This window comes from Mastacembelus armatus, chromosome 23 (assembly GCF_900324485.2).
Source record: "Mastacembelus armatus chromosome 23, fMasArm1.2, whole genome shotgun sequence".
Taxonomy (NCBI): domain Eukaryota; kingdom Metazoa; phylum Chordata; class Actinopteri; order Synbranchiformes; family Mastacembelidae; genus Mastacembelus; species Mastacembelus armatus.
In genome coordinates this window covers 15,377,298-15,399,370 of record NC_046655.1, presented here as the reverse complement: position 1 = coordinate 15,399,370, position 22,073 = coordinate 15,377,298, and the positions used below count along the sequence as shown (strand labels likewise).

General features: G+C 43.9%; 1 protein-coding gene across 1 annotated transcript in view; it reads right to left on the bottom strand.

The window, feature by feature from the left end:
* Positions 1–6,703: 6,703 nt before the first annotated feature.
* Positions 6,704–22,073, bottom strand: part of LOC113142078 (thyrotropin-releasing hormone-degrading ectoenzyme) — a 105,280-nt gene continuing 89,910 nt past the window's right edge. Inside the window, exons 14-20 of the mRNA XM_026326847.1 lie at positions 19,937–20,084; positions 19,656–19,759; positions 19,396–19,503; positions 14,296–14,463; positions 11,886–12,026; positions 11,697–11,778; positions 6,704–9,512 (exon numbers count right to left, since the gene is read on the bottom strand). Of these exons, the coding sequence (XP_026182632.1) occupies positions 9,360–9,512; positions 11,697–11,778; positions 11,886–12,026; positions 14,296–14,463; positions 19,396–19,503; positions 19,656–19,759; positions 19,937–20,084 (904 nt within the window). The 3' untranslated portion in view covers positions 6,704–9,359. The remainder of the gene's footprint in view (positions 9,513–11,696; positions 11,779–11,885; positions 12,027–14,295; positions 14,464–19,395; positions 19,504–19,655; positions 19,760–19,936; positions 20,085–22,073) is intronic.

The following is a 22,073-nucleotide window of genomic DNA, read 5'->3' as shown; positions in this document are numbered from 1 at the left end:
CACATTTAAAGCCTCTTCACAGAGAATCAGACTTGCAAAAGAAGCACTTAGACTGATTTCATGTCTGTGTAATGAGTCCGTTCTCACAGGAACAAGACATGTGAAACATATGGTTCCATATTCACACAGCTCAACCTGGAAGGCCAGCAGCATGAGGTCTGGGAGAGCTGGGACCTGTTTGGGCTCATACCAGACATGGAACTGATTCTATTTATACCCTAATGGGTTGCTGCGATGTTCATGTGTTCAGGTGTGTGTTCATGTGTGTGTGTGCCCCTATGGTCGAGGCTGCGCTATAAATTGTGTTAGATAGAAAACAGCCCTGTGTTAAAAAAAACAAAAAAGGCTCGGTGCCGCTTTGACGGGGCTGTGATATCTCAGGTTCCAGTGAGACATGAAATCCAGTCCAGGAAGCCCAGTTTAATAAGAGATTTAAAAGATTAACAGACGCCAACGCGCTGCACAGTCAGAGACGAGAGGGAAGTCATTACACAACCAGTTGTTTTATCTTTTGTTGGGAGAACAATGAGATAAACAGGAAAAACACTGCACCCTCCTTCCAAACGTCTGGCAACAGCTGAGCCTGGTTCAACGTGAAGTTGGTCAGTGAAGCCATGAGGCCATTTCTAAATGAATCTGTAATGATCCGACTAGGTCCATCCAGACTTTTACAGGAATAATCCACTGATTCTCAGATGATTTAATCTTAATAATTCGTTTAATTTAATCCAACTCAGCCCTTCTGTGATTGGACAAAACTGTGAAAAAGCTCTGAAGGTGAAAAATCCTACAATACCCAGGATGCAGCAGCCTCCCAACACTAATGGTGGCAGCACTCTCACACTGAAGTTAGTCTGATATTAAAAACTAAGTCAACAGTCTCCAAACACGCACTTCCAACATAAACTGCTGTGTATGGGCTCACACTCTCGCACAAACACACTGCAGTGATATCAGATTAATAGTGCCGTGGTGCATTCAGGGCCTTGGGCTGCAGATACAACCCAAAATCATCCATCAACCCTGACTGCTGATATAATTACTACACACACGCACACACAGAATCCGTCATTTTCCTGTGTTTCCTCCACTTGTCTTGAGAAAACAACCAATTTCCTCACAACATTTCAATTTAGCTCAAAGTCCCCACCCCCCTAAACCCCCCACCATACTGTACCTTTGAACGGGACCCACAGGACCCACCTACCAGACCAAACACATCCCGGGACCCCCCCCCACAGGACTATTTGCTATATTCTCTAACACTGTTGTTCACATGTGTCAGACAGTTTGAGGCAGTAGCTCCACTTGTCTGTTACCCCGACACAAGACCTTCATCATCATGTCAACATGTCAACAAGTTTGAGGTTCGGTTTAGTATTAAACTGCTTTTGTCTTCAAACCTAACCAAGGTTTTAGTCTCATTTACAGCTAATTAGTCTTTTTCCTGTTTATTTTTGGAGATAGAAAGTTCCAACAAAGTCCCTGTTCATGATGGTGATGATGATAAAGTGATGACGACATAGAGGTGAATAAACTTTCCTACTCGAACACATTTAAGGATCCTCACACACAGAGCTGCACCTGTTAAGTAGCATCCATGTCATGGATCAGTTACAGGACCAAGTACAGAGGAACCAGAGCTGATCTGCAGCAGATGTAGATCATTACAGCAGCAGAGTGAATCATCTTCCTACACAAACACTCTCTGAGACCAAACCAGCTCATCTGCAGGCTGTGTGTGTGTGTGTGTGTGTGTGTGTGTATGCTCTACACACTGAATGTGCCTGAAGACATTTTATGTAAAAGACATTTTTTACAAAACAAGAACAAATCTGCAAAACCGTGAACAACTGGGTTTTAAGTGTGTGTTTCAGTGTGTGTGTGCTTGTGTGTGTGTGTGTGTTGTTGTTGTTTTTGTGGTTAAGTGTGTGTTTTGTGGTATGTGTGTATGTTGGTGCTGTCAACTGGTTTAGAAAGCTCCTCATGTTTCATCTGTTTTCTCCAAAGAAGGAGCTAAAGTGAAGTGTTTGCCCTTGTTTCTCAGTGTGTGTGTGTGTGTGTGTGTGTGTGTTCAGACTAACCACATTAACATGCAGATCTTCCTCTCTGTCTCATGCTGTTCTTGATTTCCGTGGATGGATCTTCACCAAAGTGTCACCATGATGTAGAAAACTGAAACAGTTCCTGGCTTTAGTGTCACCACATCACACAGGACACCTGGACTGTCTCCGTCAGTCTGTCAAAGCTCTTTATGGTCCTTATGCTTCATCTATCACCAACATCAAAATGTAATCACCTGACATGTCTGACATGTTGAAGAGCTGCTACAACTGGTACTATTATTATTTTTAGTCTGTTCAGTCCTGACAGCACCAGTGAATGTGTGTGAATCCAGAACCTGGTTCAGCTTATGGGTCTGAGCCGTTTCCATGGTTCTTCCTCACCAACAATGGGAGGCCCGTCTGTTTCCACAAACCAACAGGTACAAGTTCAGCTACAGGTGGTTCCTGTAGGTCCTGTTTAGTCTCTACACAGGTCATCTATTAGCAGGCTCACATTAGCTTTGTCAGTTATACAGTTACAGTTACTGTAAGTATTCAGTAACAATAATTTCTATTAAAATATAAATACAGATCAATCAGAGACCAGGACTCCCTGTTGCCCTGATAAAACGGTCTAACTGGACCAAAAGCAGAGGAAAGTGTTTATGAGAATCTCACATACAAACTCTCCATCACTGTGAGGTCATTATATAAAAATCTGTTTAACCGAACCCTGAACTTCATTCAACCAGCAACCCAGTCCAGCTGTGGAGTCTCAGAACAGAAATTAAATTAATTCAGTTTGCAGAGACGGAAAAATGCAAATGAATATTTATTGTGTGTTTCGCTTCGAGCAAAATCAGCTCAACTTTCATTCATATTGAAATGAAGCAGCGAGAGAAAAGAAAGGGGGATTAGGAAGTGAAAAGATAAAAGGAGGGGAGGAATTAAGGATGGAAAACAGGAAGGAGGGAGGAAGGATTGAAGGGGAGAAGAAGGGGGAGAAAGTGAAAAGGAAAGGAGACAAGGAGACAGGAGGAGGCAGTGTGACGTTATCTTTGTTTCCTTGTTTCCTTGTTTCGCTGTCAGAGAGAAAACTAATCTGTCAACACACGGCGTCACAGCCGGTTTTCCTCTGAGGTCACAGCAGATATTTAACAGCGAACACAGCGTTCACATTCATGTCGCACTGGAGGTTCTGAGTCCTGTCGATGCTTCTTCCATTCAGATTTAAAAGCAGGAGCAGTGACGGCAACTGTTCAGGGTGAGACCTGGCTTTGCTGCTCTGTGGCCCCGCTGAGATCGGCTCATTCAAAAAGCTCCCAGCTCTACTACGGCGGAAAGCTGAGAAATCCTCAGCTTTACACAAAGATCCTCTGGCGCAGTGCGAGAGACAGCCAGGTGGGAACCAATCAGATCATCCTGAGTTGTTTACTGCTCCTCTGCAGGACCTGAAGGACTTTCAGACCAGAGCTGAACATCATTGCTGTGAGCAGAGAGAAGCTGCAGTGGAACCAGAGCCTGTAAACAGTGACAGCCGGTCTCAGAGTCTGGAGCTGGTTTTTGGAAACAGACGGGCCTCCCATTGTTGGTGAGGAAGAACCATGTGAGCCAGGTCAGCAGTGTGGCTCCCTGCTGGGTTTTTAATAGTTTTTGGACAACAATGGAGGTCTACGGCTCAGACCCATAAGCTGAACCAGGTTCTGGATTCACACACATTCATTGGTGCTGTCGGTCTCTGGATGGGATCTGGACTCAGTAGCACAAACATAAAAAAAACACTTGACTTATCCTTTAATCCCTTAGCACCCATTCCCTTAATTTGTGCACAAGCCCAAAAATGGCAGAGCCAAAGTAAAAGGTTACTAATGTGGACTGGACTGAAACATCCCAGCCACCGTCCTGTCGTCTTGTCTCTGACCTGTCAGCTCGGTTCACTGTTTTAATTCCAACATGAAGACACCTGCTTAAACTTGTCCCTCAAACCTGGTTCTGTGCTTCATGAATATCAGGCCTTTTCTCAGAAAAGTAATAAACTGGGGGAGATCAACATTATCTCACTGCTCATGTTTTAAATATGATCTGGGATGTTACTCAACTGCTGAGATACTCACACGTTTTGGTGTCCCAGACTGGATTCCCGTGGCTGTGGGGGGGGGTTATGGAGCTGTGACTCTTTGGACTCAGTGCTGACTGGAGGCTGCAGGTCCAGTTTCACTCCACAGACGAGAGCACAGACGAGAAAGGACCATTTTGTTCTCCATGCTCCTTTATTCACTTCTGGATTGAAAAGAAAACTTTAAAGAGCATTTTACCAGAAGTGAAGATACAAATCCCACACAAAGATCCGGTCCTTGTGGTGAAGCAGTTACCATGGTAACCAGGGCTTATACTTGTTATCAGAAGACGAATTATTATGAATTATTGTTTCTCTGTCCCAAACTGTTTATCTAAAAAGCTGCTGCTGTTGTGGCTCTTCACTCCTTCACTCCTCCTCATGTTACCTCCTCCCTCCTTTTCTTCCAGTTTTCATTTTCATCCTTTCTTTTTTCTCACTTTCTTCATCTCTTCTTTTGTTCTTCTTTCCCACCTTCCTTTTCATGTTTGTCTTTCCTGTTTTTTTTGCCTTTCACTTCTTTACCTCCCTCTTCTTCTTATCTTAAAACTTCCTCACTGACTTTTCTCTTCCATTTCTTATTTTCCTGTTCCTCCTGCTCTTTTTTTCATTCTACACACAGCTCTTCTTCTGCTGCTGCTCTTACTTTGTGTGAGAAAGTGACTGATTCAGTTTGCTGTTGGAGTATTCCTCCTCCTCCTCCTCCTCCTCTTCCTCCTCCCTCTCTTCGCTCTATCGTCTGTTCAGCTCATTTCTGTCTCTGTCACATCTTTTCTCAGCTCCATTCATCTCAGCACACACACGCACACACACTCCACAAACTCTCAGTGTGTCACACTGTGATTTCCCATGATGCCGTGGGAAAAGCAGTGGAGTCATTCATCAGCGAGGATGGAGTTTAGAGAGATGTCACACCGACAGATCGGGCGGTTGCTGGTTTGAATCCCGTTCCTGACTCTGTCACCATCTTCATCCCTGGAGTTAAATTCTAAAAACTCTGCCAGCTGCAACTGTCCTGCACATTTTGGAAAAATGGGATGTCTGACTGGTTGCTGTGTTTCCATGGTGACCAGTGCTGGTCACTTAAACATGACCGGTGCCAACTTCAGCTTTAAAGAGTCTTTATGGGAGAAATGCTTCAGTGCACTAAAAATAACATCAATATCTGTTGTCAGCACTTTCTTATTATTAAACAGAAAACAGGTTTGTGGTGAATCATCAGGGCATGGACAGGATTACCAAAAGGGCCTACCAGGCACAGGCCCTGGGCCCTGGGCCCCAGAGATCAGGGGTCCCTGTATGAAGTGATACAGTCATAGAGCTCAGTTTAAGGACACAAAATGACCACAAAGAAAAGAAGTGCAAAATTAACACAAGTAGAGACAAGATAACAACCACAGAGACACATGATAATGGTAAAGAGTCACAAAATGACCATTAAAAACATCATTTGATGTTTGATGTGCTCAGGGGCCCATTTTTTTTATAATCCATCCATTAGGATCAGGATGCTCCTTTTCCTTCCAGCTGTTGCAGGGTCGCATAGTTTTCTACAGCCGTTTGCAGCAGCTGGCAGGCTGACACCTGGCACAGGGGAGAGTAAACAAACTGCAGCTTACAAGCAAAGATCAGACAGCGATGCTGTGAAGAGTGACGAGCACGGAGGCATCTACACCGCTCAAACTGACATGTGCATGTTTCATTATTGTAGGTCTGATACAAAGGAGCAGGAAAGTTAATGTGGGTTGTTGTTGCGTCTGTGTCACATATGATACAGTGATACAGGAAAGAGCTGACAGTTCATTTCCTACTTCTAAAGACAAAAGTGTTGGATAGAAACAGACTGAATCACACGTGATTTATCATTTTAATATCACCCAATCAGAAAACACAGGAAACCACAGCAGTGCAAACAGGAAGTAGGATTAAACTCTTTTCTGCGACTTCCTGTTTCTTTCACAACATTGTCATCATCATTATGATCAAAATCATGACGAACGCCATCAACCTCAACATTTTCAAATTTTCATTTTAAATATTTTTGTATCATTTACAGTGTTTTACTGTACATGTGGCTGATTCATTGTGTTTGTAAACCAAATCTCCTTCACAGCACAATAAAGGTTTAAAGGTCACTCAATAATTAGCATAATACTAATTAGCCTTTACACATCATCATCAATTACCACTGACGCCACCGTCGTCATTACAGCTACCAGCATCCTCAGTTTAATCATTTTAATCATCATCACCATCAGTGCTGCTGTTATCGTCATCGTCGTCATCACACACACACACAAACCACTGGACACACAGTGTATAGAAGCAGGCAGGCCCATTAATTCACATATGGCTCAGTTATTAACATCAAAGCCAGATCTGACAGAAGAGGAAGGATAACTTCAAGAAGTCTGTTTGACAGGACAGAGTTTCAACACAGCTGAGTTTTCATTAGTTAATTATTATTCAAGTCAAGTCTCCAAAGATTTATTTGGTCCATGGAGCTGACCCCCCAACCCCCCACCCCCCTCCCCAGAAAAAGTCACACACATATATTCCTCTGATGCTTTTTGTGTCCAGCTTTGTGTCTTGAAGACTTGCGATCCCACAGTACAGTCTAACATCAAAACATTTAAACCTCTGTGTACAGGAGACATCCACACCCTGGAAAATCCATCCCGGTGTCAAATCCATAGCACTGTACAATCCATGCTGCTAGGAAATCTGCTGATCCATAGACTCAGTCAAATTTTCACTTTTAGAATCAATGGTAATGCAGAAATTTCCATCTTGTCATGAAATCCATCACAATGTCCTGCAGTATTCATCTGCAGGACATTGAAAAAAAAAATTCAACCCTTTTCTAAGGTTTGTCAGGTTGTGAATTTCATCCTTTCTGTCACCGTGTCATAGAATTTACAGCCTTCCTCAATTGTAAGATTTTCTGTCATGGCACAGAATCCACTGTGCTGCAGAGTTCGTTGTGCTATTATGGCCATCACATTGTCCAATCTTTTAAACAAGCTGTAAAAAGCAACTGATAAGTTTAAATCTGTCACATGAACAGGCTCATTAGAAAGCCACATCGTCTGCGTATATAGACACTCACATAAGCCAGATGCTCTCACCAGTTGTTTTGTTGGACATTTCTTTGCCCCAGTTTTCCTATATTCATCCAAATGAAGACAGAAAAATGGGGTGATTGAAAGATAATCATTGACTAGCTAAAATCTTGATATCTATTGTTGTGATGTTTTTTTTTAATTTGGTCAAGGTTTTGATGTCAAAGGTTGCAGTCAGTCAAACGGTGTCATTTACATGTCATTTACAGCCCCTTGACTCCTCTCAGTTTTCCAGAAAGAAAAGATTTTCTGCACATTCTCAAATTAGTCTCTCTTAGAAGGTACTTCCAGGTCTTATAAGGTCAAACCATAAGAAGAAACTTCAGTTTGTCACAGATTTTATGTAGGTGGACTTTGGGCAAAATATTTTACCATGAGATGTGTCCAAAAATCTGTGCCTATTTGTGTTTAATACTGTTTACTTTTTTTTAAACTGTTAGTCTCCTTTTTCTGACAAGAATTAAAAAAATAAATAACAGTAAGAAAAGACAAAGTTAAGAGTCATGTCTAGTACTGAATCCACTTAAAGCCATTATCCATTACCCATAAAATCGTGTCAGCCTTGATGCAAGGGGCCGGAAACACATGTGGCTCATTAAATTAAATATATTATTGTTCTACTTGCGTTTTTAGTGTTGTAAGAGTAACAACATCTCTATTCTACGTGTTTTATTTGCTTTGGCTGATCGTTGTGGCTGGAATCATTTAGTTTCACAAAATGTCCTTGTTTTTAGTTTTTATTTTCTTTTTCACTGTTTGTTCTGACTGCAATGACCATTGGCTTTCAAAAGCGAATTAGCATTTTGTACTAATCATTTCAACATAATGTCAGCTAAGAAGATTTAAATGTATATCTCATATTTCTGAAGCAGGGCTCCAACAAGGCCTCCCAAACCTGCTGATTTTTCCAAACTACTAGAGTTTCTGATCATGAAACAGCACAAAGCTGCTCTTTAAATTCAAGCTGTTTGAATGTTGTTGAGAGTTAATGAGTCTGAATGAGTCCTCAGAGGGCTGTGATCAGAGGACATCAAGTCCATGTAGTGTTAATTAGAGCTCTGTTCAATGATCGACATGCAGCGGCCTGCTGGGAAATCTGCCTTTTACTGTCAGCAAACACAGAAAGGTCCGACATAAACAGTTCTGGTCTCAGGAAGGGAGGAATTTGGACCAGAGTCGAAAGGGGCTAAAAACCACAAGTTTCATGTTTAGTCACATTAGCAAACAGTAGAAAATCACATGAATATGTCTTGATCGTGTTGGAGACTGTGCTTGGTCTGGATGGTTTGGCAGCTTTCAGGTCGGTCTCAAGTTGAGGTTGACAGGTGATATGATTTTCAGAGCTGTGGGGACCTTTAGCTGCACAGCTTGCTGCCTTGCTCAAGGGCAGTCCAGCCTGTAATAACAGCAGGACTGAGAACTGGAAAATTTTAAACAGCAGAAGTGAGGATTAGAAAAAAATAGTTATAGTGTTATTTTGAATTTTGTTGAAATCATAAAGTTGTAAATTTCCTGTAGCAGCTGCTGCAGTGGAGACGGATTGGCTTTTAGAAAATCAACTAAAAAATGTTAATGAGTGAGCGAAGGCTAGTAGACCTGTAGCTGGCCGGACAGAAAAACATATCAGCTCTTTAGACTTTGTTGTACAAATAGAAAAGCTTTATGTTAAAAGTTTGTTATGTTGCTGGTAAAATTACATTGTTTAATCATAATTAAGCTTTTTTTCTGACTGTTCATTGATTGACAGCAGGTTCTTCTCTCGGTCTGGCTTGAGGGTGATTTGGTTGTTGAGCCAATGACAGAACCTGCTCACTAGCTAGCATCTAAATGTGTCTTTACGCTTTCACAGCACAGAAACCAGTTTAACCACATCAGCCACACATGGAAGAAATAACAAATAATCCATCTCAAATAAAAGCTGGAAAAACAAAACCAACAGAGAAAACAACTGAACGATTCATGTCAGTCTTTCTCTTCAATGTCAGTTTTTATTCTGACTGCGTCCTTATGCTAGCAGGTTGTTAGCATTAGCAGTCAGGTTGCAGTCGTTTCACTCTAGGTATATCTGGTGTAGCATTATCCGAGGGCGGAGCTTGGAGGTTTGCGCAGCCACTGGTAGAACTGCCGCCGGTGGAGGCGGTGCCAGCGCACGTTCCCCTCAACAATCTCCAGTGCCCGAGGCAACGCTGGCCCCGCCCCCACGCCACTGGATTGGATGAACTCTTTTAACTGAGGAAAGAAAGGACAGGGAACAAACAGGAGGACAGGGCCATAACAGGGAGGGAAGGAAGGAGGTGACAGGAAAGTAATTAGAATACAGAACTCTGAAACCCCCCAGGTGGGAAGAAAAGAAAGGCTGAGAGGGTTTGACAGAACCCACAAAATGCTAATGATTTAAAGCAACACTGTGTAGCTTTTGCTCACGGTTTCCTCCATCTGTTTGAGAAGCTTTGATTGTCTGTGTCGTAAATATTGTCGCAGTATAATCTTCCCCATGGGCAGAGCAATACACGTGAATTTGTTGAATAAGCTGATGGATCCAAAGTATAAGCCCATCCGATATCTATTTGTGTTCGTGTCCAATCACTCTCTTTCTTTTCTTTGCTTCCTCTGACAAGGTTGAAAAACTACTGTGTTGCTTTAAGTATTTGTACAGCAGATACTGCAGCTTTTTGTTCCGAAGGGACATACAATACTACACGGCTAAAACAGTGGCATTAAACCTCTGCTGTAACAGCCTGCCCTCTCCTCTGGTGCCAGACTCTGGTGCTCCAATCAGACACAAGAGCCTTAATGAGTCCAAGACTTGGTGCAGAGCAGTCAGCCTCTTCCACATCCAACTGAGACAACAACTGGACCTTGAGTTGCAACAGCAAATATTCTTCCCAACCGAAGTGAGAGACACGTATTTGTGTAAAAACAGTCTCGCTGGTGTCTCTGAATAAACCCACACATTCCCACGTCACAGCTGGTGAAAGAAGAGCACAGCAATCTGAAAAACTGACCTACTGGAAAGACGCCTGTCCTGCAAATGTCTGTCAGTGGACTGTACTGTATGCACCCATTAGCAATCAGTCTGGCAGCTGAAGCCACTGATTAGTGTCCACATATTTTGGCATTTTATTCTACCCCAGTGCTGGAAAGAGCAGCTGTTCAAAAACAGGAGGCTTCTTGATGTTTTAGTAAGACAGACTTTTCCTTTTTTAACGCCTGTCAAACAGAAACGTTCTCACAAGAAAATGTGAGTTATTAAAGTGAAACCGTTAAAGGTTGATAACAAAAGCTTCAGTGTCTTAAATGTTCATAATTAGAGGTAAAGTTTTCAGCCTTAAAGTCGAGGTATCAAAGTGAAACTTTGTTTTAAAGCAGGGTAATTAAACGGGAGCAAGAGAGGTGAGGCATTAAGGGGAATTCTTTTTGTGGAAAGAGAAACTTTGGAAATTCACTGGATTCTTTTCTTTCAAAGTTAAGGACTGAAGGGGGAACTCAGAGTCGCTCAGTTTGACAGATTCACTGGAGCGCAGGAGAAAATCCATCCCTTCAACTCCCTTTAATACAGATCATGTTATTAAGTCCTGTCCTTGTCTCCTCTCCAGGTTTTCTTTTCTTTACACTTTCCCTTCCCCTCTGTGACTCAGCCCGAGATGCTTTTTCAGATTTTGCTTTGTGGGTGGAAGCAGACTTTACTTTTCTCTGAAAACATTTTCAGAGAAGTAAAAAAAAAAATAAAAATGCAGCTGTAGTACTCAGGGGTCTGGTGTTAATTGCCCGTGATTTTGCTCAGAGATCAGTGACAGTGACGCCCACGCCAGGGCTGAGTTTTGTTACCCCACCAACACAGGTAGTGCAGATTTCAAAGGAACTGGCTTTCACAGAACATATTCATTACAGGAAAAAGATTTGTATTCTGAAACGCCCACAGCTCTTGAAGCTGGTACAAAATGTGATGTGAACATTAGAAAGTTGGATCCAAAACAAGTATTTTTCTGTCACTTCTTTTTAGTGTTTAACCTGCTACTTTCATTTTATTTCAACTTTCTGTTTTGGGAAACATCAGCACAGAATGTTCTCACACAGGAATCACTTAAACACACAGTTTTGATTGTTGGTATTATTGGATTATTGATTTATGGATAAACTGAGGCTTCTTGTTTGTTTTTGCTGAAACTAGCGAGATGTAGATAAAGGATAAAGTAGAAGAGGGACTGTTCATCAGGTCACAATATTCAGCTCAGATGAGGCTGCACATGAACCCACTTCTATTGTTGGTGTTTGAAAGAGGCAATTCTTTCATTCAACTTCTAAAAGCTGCACAGGAGTCTGGAGTTCTCTACAGTCCGGAGGGACTAGACCCCTGATGCGACACGGCTGCAGGTGAGACGCCCAGATCTACATGTGTGTTTGTGTATTTACCTCATTGAGTTCGCGCTCAGTGTTCAGGAACTCTGTGACTCCACTGACGAGTTTTGAATTCATGAACAACGCCTCCCCATACCTGAGGAGAGACAGTGAGAGAAGACAGTGAGTGTTGGAGCCACAGTTTTTCCTTTCTGCAGTTCAGGAAGTACAATCCTCCACGCGGACTGACTGGTTCACTCTCACCGTGCATTCAGAACATCCCATTTCTCTCTGAAGTATTTCCAGGCCAAGTTTCGACCCTGAGGGTTCCTGCCAACATGGATTATGACGTCAATCACATCCTGCTCTGGGACCAGGTCTGAGGTCAGAGACAGGTTCAGTAACCTGGGGACACAGAGACACAGCTGTTGTTTTTTAAAGTGGTCTATATGAAGTACTGCTCAACATGTTAACACGTCAATATATCAGGATTCTTGTTTTTCAGATTTCATTCCTTTATAGATCCATGTTGAGTCTTTTCTAACAAGTTGATCACAGCAGGATCAGCATGCTAACATTTGCTGCAGCTTATATTATTAAAATGTTATGACTGCAGATGTTCAGACCTTGTAGCTTACTAACACCATAAAATATTCAATGTTGATAAAAACACTATCAAATAAAATATTGGCACCGACATCATCACATGTCCACTGACATGTGACCCTCTGACAAGAAAAGTGCTCATCCATTTCCCTCTCGTGTGTGTGTGTTTGTGTGTTTGTGTGTTAGCTGGTTGTTTGGTGCATCCGTCTTTTCATTAAACCCCAAAATCAATTTTCTCTCTCTTTTCCCACAATCCCTCTGTGCTGAAACTATTTCCTGTGCGCCCAATCAGTGTGTTTCTGCGCTGTGGTTTGGATTTCTTTGTGTGAGTGTGTGTAATTGTGGGTGTGTGTGATAGCTGCTATCTGAACATGCAGTACTAGCTCTCTGATTGCAGAACAGTTTACTGTGCTGGAAAATCAATACGTGACACACACACACACACACACACACACACACACTGTACAGTTTGATGTGAGAATGAGCTCCATCCCTGTTCATTTCTGCTAAAATACACACACTTAGACACAAAGGGATGGCAAATTGTCAGTGCACCTTTCATTCAGTCTGTTGTGTCTTTCAGGGCAACACAAGACTCAGCTTGCAGACTGGAAACTTACTGCAGTTCCCAAAAAAAAATCCATTTAGTGACCTTCAGGTTTTGGTGATGTGTTATTTTCATACGGTGATGCACCTGAGACCAGAGACTGTTAGGAAAACTACTTGTGCTGCATTTGAAAAAAAGTTTTTAAGTGAGCTGCCACAGTCTTCAGTGTTTGGAGGTTGCAAAAAACATTTAAACACATTAACAACCTTAAATCCTTGTTTTATTTCCTGTAGCCAATAAACTCCACCAATTATGTTCAGCTTCACCTTCACTTACACAGTAAATACAGCAATAAACTCCACGTTTACACATTTTCTGGGCAATAAAATACAACTAAAACCTACATATACTGTTCACCTTAAAGATTCCTCTGTCACACCAGACGTGCTGCTCAGTAGATGACACCAAAGTAAAAATACGCTTGAAATCAACATTTCTATATTAACAGTAACAATATAAGGCTGTGCAGAGGTGGATCTAAAGAGTGTTTTTCATGTCAGCTCACTGTTTTGGTTTTATACTTCACAACTTCACTGTTTGGGTTCAGTCTCAGAGCTCTCATTAATCCTGGTTCCAGCAGCAGCAGGAAGCAGATGTTTTCAGAGTAAAAGCTAAAACCCCCAGTGTTCGCCACCAAACAGCAGACAGAGACAAGCTGGGTCACCGCTCAGCGTTAAAGAGCCAGAGGTTTCCCTCAGGAAGTGGTGGAGACCAAACTCGGAGCCAAATCAGACCAGACACAAACTCCGCCCCACATGACCCGTCATGTCATCATCCTAGGGAGGGATGTGGAAGTGTTGGAGGAGTACAGATACCTGGGAGTGACCATCGACAGCAGTCTGAACTGGAAGGCCAACTGTACAGTTGTGTACAAGAAGGGCTGCAGCAGACTCTACTTCCTGAGGAAGCTGAGGTCCTTCAACGTGTGTATCCGTCTATCTATCTATCTATCTATCTATCTATCCGTCTATCTATCTATCTATCCATCCATCCATCCATCCAGCTGTCTATGTTGCTCTGTAGCTGCTGGATGTCTGAACAGTTTGCAGACATGTTTGTTCTCCTCCTGCTTACTTTGTGTAATATCATCTTTTTAGTGAAAGTTTTCCACTGTTGTCCAGGGACGACTGTGCACTCACACTTTTTAATTTTAATCTTCCAGCTACACAAAAGTACAGAGGCACTTGTCTACACCTACACATTTGTAAAAGAGTAGATGGGAAACCCTAGAAGATTTGGAAATTGAGAAAATATTCCGTTTTTTCTTGCAGTTGCAGAACATCCTTAGCCGAACCACAGACAGTCTGGGGAGGGCAAACAGAAGCTGCGTGATTAGACTCGAATTAGACCAAATGTTCAGACCATTAACAGATCAAATGATAAATGAAGCAAAGTTTCTATCCTGTAAGGTTAAACAATCCAGAATCCTGACACAAAGACAGGACAGGCAGCGACGTGTACCTGTTGAGGAGGAAGGTGTTGTCGGAGCAGGTCAGCGCCTCCAGCAGGATCTTCTTCTCTGAAACAGCGTTGGACGAGTGAAACTTCATCCAGATGAACTCCCACACGTCCTCGTCCATCAGACTGACCCCGGTGCAGTAAACTATGTCTCTGATGTTGGGAGGAATTCTGGGAAAACACCACATCAGACCCTGAGACTGAGCCCAGTCACTCTGCCACCAGGACATTTCCAACCCGGCAGAAGTAAAAGTGTGTGTCACATTTTAAGAAGCTTCTGATTTGAGTTTTACTGTGCAGTAAGAGCAGCAGACACAGGATGGGAGTGTGAGAGTGGACCTGGAAAGGTAATAAAACTAAAACCCTGATTAGACACGGCCGCAGGATTAACGAGGACTCTCCCTGGAAGCTGAGTGAGAAATTCTGATTCCATTAGAGAGCTCCATTAAAATCATGCCTCCACTTCCACTGTGGGCTCCGAGACAAAAACACACTTAAAGACAAAGGAGACTCCAGGACGTCTACGAAACTCACCCACTGGATTCAAACAACAATAAATAAAAGACAATAACAGCAGCAGGGTGACAACCAGGCCTGAAGAAGATGAAGTTCATAAACCAGATCTATAAATTAAATAGGAACATTGTTTATTTTCACAGACGGATTATTGATCTCACAAATGTTTCCTCGTGTCCATATGGGCTCACAATACTAATGTTTGCCTCGAGCTTTATTTTCAGATTTTGCTAAACTGTGTTAAATTCCAAAGGTTGAGATTATTTTCATTAAAGAAATATCTGAACTAACGTCATTTGTGACTGCACCATGTTTTATGTCTCTGTTCAAGGTGCGTCAGAGTAACGTCATGGTCAGGACAGAGCCTCAGTAGAGATCATCATTCAGTGTGGGAAACATCAACATGGAGCAGGGGGGCAGTGGAGAGACCAGGACGCTTGTCCCTGACAGACATGGATGTGAAGGAACAAACACACAAACAGCAGGACAGTAAGTTCTGGGATGTGGACGAAACCTACAGTTGCACAAACTCACAGAGCTGGAGTTACTACAGGTAACTACTGTACCTGTGTTGGTGTGTTTTAGCCACAGACAGTCTGGTACTGACACACACACACACACACTCTACGGCCCAGCTGATCACTGGACCGAATCCACAATAAAGGTGAACATTTCTTTCCATTATAAAGGGCATGAGTGTGTGGACTTGACCTACATCGTCACAAAACTAAAAACTTTCACCACAATACACGCAAGTCAACTGGCAGCAAAATTGTGTGTGTGTGTGTGTGTGTGTGTGTGTGTGCATGCAGAATGAGTGATGCAGGGACAATTACATCATTCACCGACCTGGGAAATCATTTTAGAGATGCTCCACTTAAAAAGCAAGCTTCAACACACACACACACACACACACACACACACAGGCCAACTTCCACATCAGTGCTGACTGTGGCATTAAAGTCTTTCTCTGACAAACCCTGAGAACTTGAGTGAATGTGAGTGTGTTTAACCAGATAACATGATCCACCACATTATTTATTACATCAAACATAAAATGCTACTATTTTTTTATGTCCTGTACTTTAGTCAGTTTAGTTATTTCTAATAAAATAACAGTAATGATACAGACTTTATGATTTAAAGTTCTCTGCAGAATATAAAACAGAGGTAGAGAGTCCCTGGAAACCTCCAGATGGCTGTGATCCCATTAACAAACGCACTCACCGTGTGTGTGTGTGTGTGTGTGTGTGTGTGTTTTAACAGCCTGTAGAGGATGTTTAATGTCCTAAAGCTTTATCTTTCTCCTGAAATATCTTTCCTTCCCACTCATTCTTCCTCTGCATCAGGCTCCCACTCTGACGTGGAGCATGTCCCTCCACCATCTGCTCTGTCTGTCTGCTCCACAGCCTAAATGTCAGTCTGAACGTTGCTCAGATGAAACGTTGCTCCGATGAAAGCTTCAAACAGCCGACAGAGCAACCACAGCTCGGTCAGGTGGTTCAAACCCCACTAAGGCTGACTGCTGTGTGGTTACTGTGACATCTGCACAAACACACGGCAAACACACGGCAAACACACGGCAAACACACGGCAAACACACGGCAAACACACGGCAAACACACGGCAAACACACGGCAAACACACGGCAAACACACGACAAACACGACAAACACACGCCAAACACACGCCAAACACACGCCAAACACACGCCAAACACACGGCAAACACACGACAAACACGACAAACACACGCCAAACACACGCCAAACACACGCCAAACACACGACAAACACACGGCAAACACACGGCAAACACACGGCAAACACACGGCAAACACACGGCAAACACACGACAAACACGACAAACACACGGCAAACACACGACAAACACGACAAACACACGGCAAACACACGGCAAACACACGGCAAACACGACAAACACACGGCAAACACACGGCAAACACACGGCAAACACACGGCAAACACACGGCAAACACACGACAAACACGAAAAACACGGCAAACACACGGCAAACACACGGCAAACACGACAAACACACGGCAAACACACGGCAAACACACGGCAAACACACGGCAAACACGACAAACACACGGCAAACACACGGCAAACACACGGCAAACACACGGCAAACACACGGCAAACACACGACAAACACGACAAACACACGGCAAACACGACAAACACACGGCAAACACACGGCAAACACACGACAAACACGACAAACACACGGCAAACACACGGCAAACACACGGCAAACACACGGCAAACACACGGCAAACACACGGCAAACACACGACAAACACGACAAACACACGGCAAACACACGGCAAACACACGGCAAACAAACACACGACAAACACACGGCAAACACACGATGTAATGTAGAAACAGGAAACGAACACGGACCCTGTACTTCCACTGTCTGAGGCTTGATGAGTGTTGGCAGAGTGGGGGCCACTCAGCACTGACTAATTTCTCCTTCTGTCTCCTACATCGGGGCTTCATGCCGTAATGAACGTATAGGAGGAGATTTGAGTGAGCTGACTGTCTGCTGGTGGAGATTAAGACTCACTATGGAGCATAAAGACATGAATGACCTGCTGCTTTGAAACAGGAACCTCCAGACCAGCAGGTTTTACTGTCTGCTGGTTTGAGGTTTCACAGGTCTGTTTGGCTCCTAGTAAGAGTCGACCTGGGACCTCAGTTGGGCTGGCTCCAGATTCAATTTAATCTAATTGGGTCTTAAGTCTGTTTTCTGCGATTTCTAATGCTCAAGTGGATCTCAGGCTCAGACCAGATGGTGTGTCATCGGCATCAAAGGAGAAAACGTGTTCTCTGAGGTGTGGAGAGCACGAAGCTCCAGGGATTCGATTTTAATTTAGGACCAGACAAAAAACCAAGCTAAGACAGAGAGACGGTGAGCAAACTCCGTGGACACGATGGTGCCACTAGAGGAACCAAACATCGGGGCCACATATCCAGTAGGTGTTGAGATATTTCAGCCTGTAGATCAATAACAATCAGCTGTAAGACCATCATCACTTCAGCTCTGTGTTTATATGTGACATATTCCTGATTGCACAGCAAACCTGATATTCCAGCACAGAAACCCTGGACTGAATGCACACAGCACCGGGGGGCTAATGGAGGCCCAGCAGCTCATTGTTGCCCTGTGACCCCCCCGCTGGGTTAATCCAGCCCTGGCTGCAGCTGCACTAAGATGAATTTGAAAACTGATCTTTTTTGAGCCATTGAGACTGTTCATTTACAATAAGAGCCCAGTGGGACGTGATTAATATTCCACGGGGACGTAGGCGCTAAGATATTAGCTGTTCTCTGCAGTAATTACACTCATTGTTCTGGAAGGGATCTCAGCCAGAGTCACATTACCACAGGGCGTCTCTAACAGCGACTCCTTCTGTCAAAGGCTTATCTCCTTGTTGTCATAGTTCACAGGGGCCGTAAGAGACGTCTCACACAAACCACACAATCAATGTTCAATAATTCCATGAATTCAGAGTAAAGTCTTTCTGTCTTTTCCAGAGAATGAGTGGAGCCAGGTCAGGAGATACCATACATGTGACCCCCAGATGGGATTAAATTCACTGAATAGATCATGAAATATTTAAAAAAATCCCCCCTGGAGAAATGAATCCTGCATGAATGTAGATTTATCCAGAAAATGGAGCGTTTCCAAATTGCTTCCTAAAGTTAAAAACTTCAGACTTGTGGTGTTGTGAGAGTGGAAAAGTGGAGCTTTTCCAAAAGCCTGCTCCCCTGCCAGACTCTCTGTAAACAACTAAAGTCTGAAAGCAGAGAGAGAAAACTAGGTCTCTGTCCACGTCCCTGAGTGTCCTGCTGTTTCCATCAGATCTGCTGTGTGTGCGTTTGTTCCTTCCCATCCACCCCATGATCTGATCTGAGAACATCTGGACTGTTCTGTCCACATCAGGCTGAGGAAAAGGCATAGATGGTGGCGCCTGGGGAAGTGTTTTGTTGTTGGTGGTAAACTTTTATGAAACTACATGTCAACACGTGTTTGATGTGAGCGAGGACACGCTCCGCCTCAGAGCTCCTTCTCTGACAAACCATTCATAAAATCTGCCGGTTGCAGTCGGAAGCACTGTTTAATTTAGTGTTTTTTTAATTTAAGCTCGCCTCTTATCACCAGCTCCCTGCTGTCCTGTACAGAACACCAGCATCTGTTTCTATTTAATTTGCTGTTTGAAATCTAATTTTGCAGATCTCGTTAAGGACCCAGAGGGAGCGAACGAGCCAGCAGCACATGAAAGAGAGAAACTTCCAGGCAGATAGGAAGAGAGGGAGAGGAGACGGACGGACATTTGGAGGAGACAAATTGATGGATGTGAAATGATGCTGGGTCTGGATGTCAGACATGATTTACTCCACTTAAAAATCAGAATCATGTGTTTGGCAGATGATTTTGTGACTCGCGTGTGTGTGTGTCACGTTTTTGCTTTGAGTTGTTTTTGATGGAACTGTGTTCACATCAACTGTACAGTCTGCAGCGTTTAAACTGTGTGTGTGTGTGTGTGTTGTTGTACCTGTTCTTGTTGCTGGAGATCCAGTCTGAGATGTAGGCGACAGCCTGACGATGGCACTGTTTGTTTCCGAAGCTACACGCTAACATGATGAGCTCCCTCTGCAGCTCCCTGCACACACACACACACACACACACACAGACTGGACTTGACACACCTGAAGAAATGTTTCCCGTTAGCACCTCATCCAGGCTCAGGTGAGAAGACCGAAATCAGGTTTTGTGACTGTTTGTGTGACTGTTTGTGTAACCTGAGGTGCGTACTCAGTCTGGTAGGACGCCTGCAGGACGTTGCCCTCAGTGCCAGGGCCATTTGTTGGCCAACCCATCTGATGGTACCGCGATGCAACCTGCTTCAGCACATAGTCCTGATAACACACACACACACACACACACACACACACAGGGTTAAGTGTGGATTAACAGACACCCAGCTGTCAGGGCTGCGCAGGCAGTTTATCCTGATAACACAGAGCTGTTACTGACTGACTGATTGATTATGTGAAGGACTGATTCAGAGAATAACTGATGGATTGGCTATTTACACTGAACAGGCTGTATTCGTCCGTGCGGTCCAGCAGCTTGTCCAGCTGGTACAGCGCTCGGCTGGCGGCGTGCCACGGCAGGAAAGACGTCTCCTCTGGCAGGTAGCCAATCAGCTGCAAGGGAATGCCTTGGGGGAGGTACCCCGCCCTGGGGGAGGGGGAGGGGGGAGACAGACACAAACATCTGACTCAGTTTCGCACCATCACTCTTGAGTTTTAAACACAGCTGCAAACAGTCTGAGCCACTTTATTTACACAGCTCAATATCCCAAATTAGCTTCAAGAGCTTTACACTGTACAGCACATGACCCCCCCGTCCTTAAAACCTTCAAGTGAGACGAAGAAACACTTTAAGCTCATCGATCACTCCCATAGTAGTTTACTTCTTTGTTTCCAGTGAAAAGCTCCGGACAGTGAAAGAACAGCCTGTAGCAGCACAGCCACAGCTTTTCCCTTGGATCTGTTCTAGTTTGAACATTTTCTTTGTGCTGTTCTTTATGTAGGGCAGCATGGTGGCTGAGTGGTTAGCACTGTTGCCTCACAGCAAGAAGGTCGTGGGTTCGCATCCCGGCCTTTCTGTGTGGAGTTTGCATGTTCTCCCTGTGCTTGCGTGGGTTTACTCCGGGTACTCCGGTTTCCTCCCACAGTCCAAAAAACATGCATGTTAGGTTGATTGGTGACTCTAAAATTGCCCGTAGGAGTGAGTGTGAGTGTGTGAGGTTGTCTGTCTTTGTGTGTCTATATGTGGCCCTGCGACAGACTGGTGACCTGTCCAGGGTGTACCCCTGCCTTCCACCCGAGAGAGAGCTGGGATAGGCTCCAGCAGATCCCCGTGACCCTGAACCAGGAAAAAGCGGGTATAGAAGATGGATGGATGGATGTTCTTTATGTAATATTTAACTTCATCTACACAGTTTCCCCTTTTTTAATCAAAACATCTTGCCCTTAAACCACAAGTCAATTAAAATAATGTAAGAAAGGGTATTTGAGCCCTTGTGCATGCCATCCTGTCATCTTTCATTACCTTTTCATTTTCAGGCAGAGCCAACAAGACACAGAGGTGCATTCTGGGACGTGAATTCAATTTAGGGCCAGGTCCTGGTGCAGATTTGATCTTTAAGCCAGATGTAAGCCTGTCTCTGTGCTGTGTGTACGAAAATGTGGGCCTCTAAATGCCACCAGAGATATTTAGCAGCACAGTTACATCTACTGCCTCATGAATATTAATGAGCTCCATTTGAAACATTCATTAACATTCATTATGCTTTTGGCGTGTGTGTGTGTGTGTGTGTATGCGCATCCTGCATCAACCTTCAGCCCCGCCCACCACTCATGCATATTAATGAGGCGTGGCAGAGGAGGACGGACAGTGAACTCAGGGAGGTGATGTTAGTTTTATCGATGTTCAGCAGACAGACTTCGGGGAGAAGTGAGTGCTGAAGTGTAATTTATGACTTCACACCACTGAGGCCGAGCAGTGACCTTTACTGAGGAGCTGTCAGTCAAAGGGACTGACACACAGAGCAGGGGAAGGGGTTTGTTGGCCTTTTATTTGAAAGGGCTTTTTGGGCTGTTTTTTTTTATTTACAGACAACAACAGACGACAGCTGACTGCTGACAGACAGAAAGTTAAAGATCAATAACATGTTATCTAATCTGTCTGAGATAAGACTCTAAATTCCAGACCATCGTATTTCTATAATCTGCCTGATATCCCATCAGCCCCACCTCCTCACATTCACCTCCATTCCCATCATCCACCTGGCCTCTGTGACATAACCGCAATCCATCCAGCCTGCAGAGACTTGGTGGGACTCAACACAAACGGCGAAGGAAAGATGCTGGTCTCCATGGCAACAGCATCCATCCGCTGATCTGTTTGCCTGTTTTTGTGTTTGTCAGTGTTTTCCATTTTTCCAAACATTATCCGTCTTCTGATTATCCATAGCAGGTGAGCAGTCTGAGTGTACGGTGGCCCACCCCCCCTGTCCTGGTTCTTTCTCTGGGGCTGGGCTAACTGGTCGGGCTACACGGGTCTTCAAACAGAGGCAGACTTAGAACAGGTATGGGGTTACCTACAACTAAAGGTATTTACAGTCAAAAATAGAAACCTCACACAAATCCACCAACATGATGT